Source organism: Tigriopus californicus, chromosome 12 (assembly GCF_007210705.1).
Source record: "Tigriopus californicus strain San Diego chromosome 12, Tcal_SD_v2.1, whole genome shotgun sequence".
NCBI classification, from domain to species: domain Eukaryota; kingdom Metazoa; phylum Arthropoda; class Copepoda; order Harpacticoida; family Harpacticidae; genus Tigriopus; species Tigriopus californicus.
In genome coordinates this window covers 3,345,328-3,352,637 of record NC_081451.1, presented here as the reverse complement: position 1 = coordinate 3,352,637, position 7,310 = coordinate 3,345,328, and the positions used below count along the sequence as shown (strand labels likewise).

The following is a 7,310-nucleotide window of genomic DNA, read 5'->3' as shown; positions in this document are numbered from 1 at the left end:
CAGTTGTTCTTAGTTTCAAGAATTCTATTGGTGAATTTGCCCACCCTGCACCTCAGTCACTGCCTCCAGGCGCCTGCGGAAGGACCCGCACCTTGGGCACGCAGTCCGTCTTCATGGCCTTCCAGATCTTCTCCACGGAGCACTTCAGGGCCTCGACATTGGGGTGGGTGGCGTGTTGCCCAGGTCTTGGACTCCACGTGCCACCAGGTACTGAAGTCCAAGGGGTTCAGATTGGGGTTCTGGGGTGGCCAGAAGTTCATGTTGTCACCCATCCAGTTCTGGACCAAGTTGGCCGTCAGCGTCGGAGCTCTATCCTGCTGGAACACGTAGGATGACTTCCTTGCTTCTTGGTGGTCTTCAGCATCTATGGGAGCACCTTGTTGGTCAAGACTTCCAAGTAGTCAACGGCCGTTAGCCTGCACCCAGATGGGAACCAAATGGGGGCATCTTTTCTTTGATGGAGGCCACAACGCCCATCATCATATCGTTGGCTGGATGTTTGGTACTGGTGACAGAGCGTTGATTGTGATCCTCCTTTTCAAAGCAAATCACGTGGTTGTTCTGCTTAATAAAGACCGGATTGACCGTGAAAATCTTCTCATCCAAGAAGATGACCCGATCCAAATTGTGTTTGAGGTCGTTCAACGTTCCAGACGAAGTTCTTGCTGACTTTGATAGAGCAGGGAGCGAGTTACGTACATCACAAGTCTTCCCCCAGCGACTCTAACGCCCCTGGACACCTCGGCGGTGCTGACGGACTTCTTCTTGGCCAGTGTAGGCAAAGTCATGGTGGGGTTGGCCTTCAACGCCTTCTTTGTGGCCTCGGGGGTGAATTTGACCACCCGACTAATTCGAGGTTTATCTTTGAGATCATCCCCATCATCCAAGCCCTTCCTGACGCGGGAGACGGTGGCCTTGCTCACGTTGGCCAACTTCATAGAATAGGCTAGTTGGACAACTCTCACAACCTCATTTAGGTTTTTTAAAGGTCTCAAGACTTATGAAAAACCCGGTATGAGCACGCGCTTTAGCCTAAACTATCCACCTGACTGCCTTTTTCTGAAGAATGCTGAGGTTTTGTATTGCGGAGGCGTCCCCAAAATACTCAACGCCATATTCCATTCTTGTCCGAATCAGAGCATTTTATAACAAGAGTCTAATGTTAGTTGGGATAGCTCTGTTTGCGAGTGTTAGCGTGAATAAGATTTTCCGAACATCTTTAGCCATAAGAATGGTTTGTTCTTTGCACCTCAAATTTTCATCAATGTGAATGCTTAAGAACCGAACAAATTTCACCACACGGCCTATCCCAACCTGTTGAATGTTTACTTTACAAAAATAACATTAAAGTCGAAAGGGTTCTTATTGGTTCTAAATAAAATCAGTTTTGTTTTGGCTATATTTAAAGCCCATCTGCATCTTAAGTACTTTTTTTTGTAGCCAATGACTAGTTTCATACTTCATAAATTTAAGATCACTACCAAAATGTTGTAAAGTTGTGTCGTCTGCAAACATAATCACTTGAAATTGAGTCGCTTGTGGGAGATCATTAATGTACAAAAGAGGTAAAAGAGGTCCTAACATGTTGCCTTGGGGTGCTCCTCAAGTCATCCCAGAACGTTCTGAGAAGCTATTGCCGATTTGAACTTTCTGCGCCCTATTCGATAAGTAATTTCCAATCCAACGGGCTACAATTGAACTGAAGCCATATTTTCCAAGTTTAAGTCTATGAAAATTCCCACGGAATGCTTTAAACCCCGGGTGAAAGAAATGCTTTTCAAAAATTTGTTAATAGCGCCCACCGTTGAGACACCTGGTGCTCGGAATCCAAGTTGAAATTCACTAAGGTCTGTTTCAGAGAATGAAGAAATAGCTATACTTATAGGGCATGTCAAGTGAAGGAAATTCAAAGAAAAATGTGGTCCGATACCCTGAGCTAGGAAATTTTGGTTAGGGAGAACTAAGACAAACATCACAGTCAACTCGCACTACCTGACCATTGAATTTTCAATAATCGAGTGATTTTGAGTGAGCTTTGTTACATAACCCAACCAAATGAATATGTTTGGAGTTAATTGGTGAGCGCATTATGAAATTGGCTCTATACCACAACGCTATTTGTATAGACAAGCATGTAAGACGGGATAAATGTCAAAATTCAACGCAATTTGTCTGGGTATGTTGTATTTGATTTTACCCCATGGAATAACCTCAGTTGTTTATGAGCGCCTTCACTTGACAAGCCCTATACACAACCTTTTCTAGACACGGAGGGTAGGTGCTATTTGGGCGGTAATTTGACATTTCGGCTTTTTCTCCACCTTTGAACAATGGCATAAAATTTGAAATTTTCCATTCATGAGGAATGTAACCCTTGATTAATGATATATTAATGAAGCATGTTAGGGGTCCAGCAATTACAGACTTGATTCGCTTTAAAACTAGGGTGGATATGCCATCAAAGTCGTTGCAACTTTTACATGGTAATTTGTTGATGACTTTTAAAACATCTATCTTCGTAACTGTAATTGCCTTAAAACAGTATTTCCGTTAATTAGGATTGAAGGGAATGTAGTGCAAAAAAAATCTGCGGACTAGTTGTGACAGTTTTTCTTGTTGGCTAGTTAATGAGGGGGAATAATTTGAGGCTCAACATCAGATTATTGAACCTACTACTTTTTGAGTAATCTTCCTAGAAATTGATATGGAAGGTGCCACATAAAAACGGGTTTGACTTTACTAGGAGAAAGTTAGTGGTTAAGAGTATTAAATGCCTCTTAAATATTAGCATTTTGGGAAATACATGAGGATAGAATAGCCAGATCGGACGTTTCAATGCCTAACATTTCACACTCTTCAGAAATTAGAGTGGGGTCAGTTTTCATCTCGTAAGGCACTGAAATGCGAACTAACATGAGCACTCCCTCACCACACTTTCCGGTTCGGGTGACATATTCGAAGCGTAGCCATTAAAAACTGTTTTAACGTTCTGAACTTGCCAAACTTCTTGTATTACAACCACCATAGGGTTATGTTTCAAAGCTAAATCATCCAAACGTTCAAGGTGACCAACATCGTCCAATATGGATGCCTCTTGCTCACATTTCAAATCCCCCCTCGAGTCAGTCATCCAATCTTAGAGATTTTAAGTGTTTTTCTTTTAGTGTAATTGGAACTGACGGACTAGTTCCTGATGGGGAAAGTGCGCTCAATTTTATACCAATATGTTGCTTTATGAGCAATTAGATTTTCAAAAAAATATGAATATTAATGTGTTTTACAAAACACAATCAAAGGGGGAAGGATACAAAAGCCTTCTTATAATCTCCTTACCTCTTGTTCCTCCACTGGATATTGCTCATGAAGTGTCGGATGAGCACATTTTTTCAAAGTTGTAGTTTGAAGTTTCGTTTTGGCCCGATACATGACGTATTTTGATCCAAAATCATGAAATTCAGTGAATAAGACCATTTCAGCTTCAAACCCGTTGACACAACCTTCCAAGGTCACCAAAATTTGTTGATCTTTTAGTTTTGGAGCATTGAAAAAATCCTCCAAATCTGCATCCGTACAGTTTTCCACACCTTTCTGTAGATTGGAAAAATATCAAGGAATCTGAACCCACGCAAGGAGGAAAAGAATAAAAAAGAGCCATTCATGAAGAAAATGATGCACTTACGCGATGTAGTCCATAGGTTTTGATGTTTTTGATTTCCTTGTTCATCTCCTGGATAGCTACTACATAATTGTCCGCATGTGGTAAAATGACCAGAATTTGCTGCGCGTTCCGTTCCATTTTCAATACCGAAATGAGTTTCTCAACTTCCACTGAATCAATGCCTTCCTTTTTGTTATCTTGGTTTTCTTGAATAGGCGGAATTTTTTCCTGGATTTCTTGTGAATTCCTCAAATTCAACACGAGTCCCTCTTCAATCTCAAAATCGTGTCGAAATCTTTTGAAGCAAAAGCAGAGTTCAAAATATTTGGGAAACGCAATGGGAAAGGGATTCACTTTTTGATAATATCCAATTAAGAGGACCAGGGTGTCGTACACCACATTATTGTCAAATGAATATTAGTGTAAATATTTCTGTATCACAGACTGCAAAAAATATGACCTAAGACGTGTTGTGTACGCTTCGTGACTGACTTGTATTTGACTAGTACGGTTTATATATACATGACTAGAATACATAACGAGCATGAGCAGCATGCTCAACACCGGGATATCACATCTAANTTCTGAACTTGCCAAACTTCTTGTATTACAACCACCATAGGGTTATGTTTCAAAGCTAAATCATCCAAACGTTCAAGGTGACCAACATCGTCCAATATGGATGCCTCTTGCTCACATTTCAAATCCCCCCTCGAGTCAGTCATCCAATCTTAGAGATTTTAAGTGTTTTTCTTTTAGTGTAATTGGAACTGACGGACTAGTTCCTGATGGGGAAAGTGCGCTCAATTTTATACCAATATGTTGCTTTATGAGCAATTAGATTTTCAAAAAAATATGAATATTAATGTGTTTTACAAAACACAATCAAAGGGGGAAGGATACAAAAGCCTTCTTATAATCTCCTTACCTCTTGTTCCTCCACTGGATATTGCTCATGAAGTGTCGGATGAGCACATTTTTTCAAAGTTGTAGTTTGAAGTTTCGTTTTGGCCCGATACATGACGTATTTTGATCCAAAATCATGAAATTCAGTGAATAAGACCATTTCAGCTTCAAACCCGTTGACACAACCTTCCAAGGTCACCAAAATTTGTTGATCTTTTAGTTTTGGAGCATTGAAAAAATCCTCCAAATCTGCATCCGTACAGTTTTCCACACCTTTCTGTAGATTGGAAAAATATCAAGGAATCTGAACCCACGCAAGGAGGAAAAGAATAAAAAAGAGCCATTCATGAAGAAAATGATGCACTTACGCGATGTAGTCCATAGGTTTTGATGTTTTTGATTTCCTTGTTCATCTCCTGGATAGCTACTACATAATTGTCCGCATGTGGTAAAATGACCAGAATTTGCTGCGCGTTCCGTTCCATTTTCAATACCGAAATGAGTTTCTCAACTTCCACTGAATCAATGCCTTCCTTTTTGTTATCTTGGTTTTCTTGAATAGGCGGAATTTTTTCCTGGATTTCTTGTGAATTCCTCAAATTCAACACGAGTCCCTCTTCAATCTCAAAATCGTGTCGAAATCTTTTGAAGCAAAAGCAGAGTTCAAAATATTTGGGAAACGCAATGGGAAAGGGATTCACTTTTTGATAATATCCAATTAAGAGGACCAGGGTGTCGTACACCACATTATTGTCAAATGAATATTAGTGTAAATATTTCTGTATCACAGACTGCAAAAAATATGACCTAAGACGTGTTGTGTACGCTTCGTGACTGACTTGTATTTGACTAGTACGGTTTATATATACATGACTAGAATACATAACGAGCATGAGCAGCATGCTCAACACCGGGATATCACATCTAACACAAGACGCATCTTAATTAGTAGAATATTTTAATTGATGGCCATATCAAAAAGATGGGAAACACGTCTTCATGATCAATTCTAAATTTGGGCTCCTTCGTCACTCAATTTGGTTCCCTCTAAAATTCGTAGGGAATGCGGGTTGTGTCAGGGGTGCCCATTTCTCATCAAAACTGTTTAAATACAAATTTGCCGCCCAAACAAAATCAGTCAAAAGAAGCCTAAAATGCATAAATATGTGGAAAAGGATCAAAGATGCAAATGATGCAAATAAAGGTTCAGGATGCAAAAAGATGCATTTAAGGGCCCAGGATGCAAATAAATATTATTGAAAAATTGAAAATTTGAGAATACTAGTTTTAGCTTATGTGGTATTTGCATTGCACTTGTCACATTTTAGATGAAAGTCAAAAACATGGTATGGGAAATTGAAGCAACAGCTGTCTGATGAAGTCAGCACAACTTTCGGGAGGTCACTTGGTGCTTTCCGATACAGAAGAGGTGCTAAGAACCAAGATAAAAATCGCAATATTAGACAGAAAACCTTTCCAAGGCTACAAAAAGTTTATCGTAAAAATGTGTCTCACCAGCAAGCTTCATTGGAGTCTAAAATAATCGGCCACTTCTTTTAGGCATGATTTGCTTAAAACGCGAACAATGGGCTGGTGTCAAACAATATAAGCCATGGTACTTATCGTGCGGAAGAAAAAGTTATACTTTCGGATTAAAAGAATGCAAGCTTAGTTCGGATTTCGTTGGTATATGAATGACTCATGTCCATGTCGGCCTTCTTTAATATGCCAATTGGTCCTCATTACTTTCATGTGCAAATAAGTTCGTTTTCGTATAAATTTTCACGCACTTAATGTCAGGATAACACAAGCAGAAACAGTGTTTTGCCCTTTATGATATGTCACGTATTTAACGGCCTCCTCACCCAATTTTGTTTATTGAGTGATCTTCAAAGGCTAGGTTTGGTTTTTCATAAGGCACCAACCTTTTAAGTTTGGGTGTAACGTGGGTTAACATGTCTGTTACACCGTATTATTTTTAGATTGTGGGTTTATTATGTATTTTAGCTATTTCTATCGTTCGTTTCTGGCCAATAGTTGTCGTCGGCCGAAATTTATTACTTTTCTGCTTCTGTGGCTTCGGTATTATCAATCATGTTAATACCTGTGTACCTGTGTGAAAGACTGTCAGAAAAGTATTTCTCTTCTTCGTCTGAGTCCACTATCCAAATGAATCGATCAGGATCGTTTGGCAGATTTACCAAGACGTCTTCAATCAAAGTCACGTTCGACCTTGAGGCCTCATCAATGAAAATGTGAATTTTGAGGTTTCGAACATTCCCAGTCTCAGGTGCAATATCCATGAAAAAGGCATCAAAAAATCCCTTTGTAGAGAAATCGCCATTCTGAATCTCCGCCACTTTAATGTTTTTGTAAGGCTTTAATTGAAATCGCAAAAACTTCGTTATCAGACGTTCAGACTTCCTGCAATATAAAAAACTGTGTGAGTAGAATGGTCAATTGTCAAAAAAATCAAAGCAACAGTAAGTTCAGTGCACCATTGCGGTTGAATTTTGAACTTTCATTTTCGTTCCAAAACAATAAGTTCATATGTGTCCTTGATCTAAACCAAACCCATTTAGATAAAAAATATGTGGCTCAACGAGTTGTATATGGCTTTAGCCACCCTTCACGTACCGTTACACGTACTTTGAACGTTTTAGATACCACTTTCTAAACCACTTTCAACATTTTCAGACTCCATAGTTCAGACTCCTTGGTGTATCTGAAATCATGACGGCAGGTC

At 39.5% G+C, this 7,310-nt stretch overlaps 2 protein-coding genes across 5 annotated transcripts in view; both read right to left on the bottom strand.

The window, feature by feature from the left end:
* Positions 1 to 4,199, bottom strand: part of LOC131891886 (uncharacterized) — a 13,316-nt gene extending 9,117 nt beyond the window's left edge. The window contains exons 1-2 of one of the 4 annotated variants that reach the window (XR_009374485.1): positions 3,680 to 4,190; positions 3,334 to 3,588 (exon numbers count right to left, since the gene is read on the bottom strand). Coding sequence is in view for 3 of the 4 variants with exons in the window: in XM_059241573.1 (XP_059097556.1) it covers positions 3,334 to 3,588; positions 3,680 to 3,796 (372 nt within the window). In the remaining variant the exon portion in view is untranslated. Of the gene's footprint in view, positions 1 to 3,333; positions 3,589 to 3,679 lie in introns of all 4 variants that reach the window. The other 3 variants (XM_059241573.1, XM_059241571.1, XM_059241572.1) reach the window with 3 other exon arrangements.
* A 372-nt stretch (positions 4,200 to 4,571) lies between these two features.
* Positions 4,572 to 7,148, bottom strand: LOC131892191 (uncharacterized). The gene is made up of 3 exons (XM_059241977.1): positions 6,677 to 7,148; positions 4,933 to 5,206; positions 4,572 to 4,841 (listed from the first exon to the last, which is right to left on the bottom strand). Exons 1-3 carry the CDS (start codon positions 6,865 to 6,867, stop codon positions 4,572 to 4,574), a joined length of 735 nt encoding a protein of 244 aa, XP_059097960.1. The 5' UTR covers positions 6,868 to 7,148.
* Between the last annotated feature and the right edge of the window lie 162 nt (positions 7,149 to 7,310).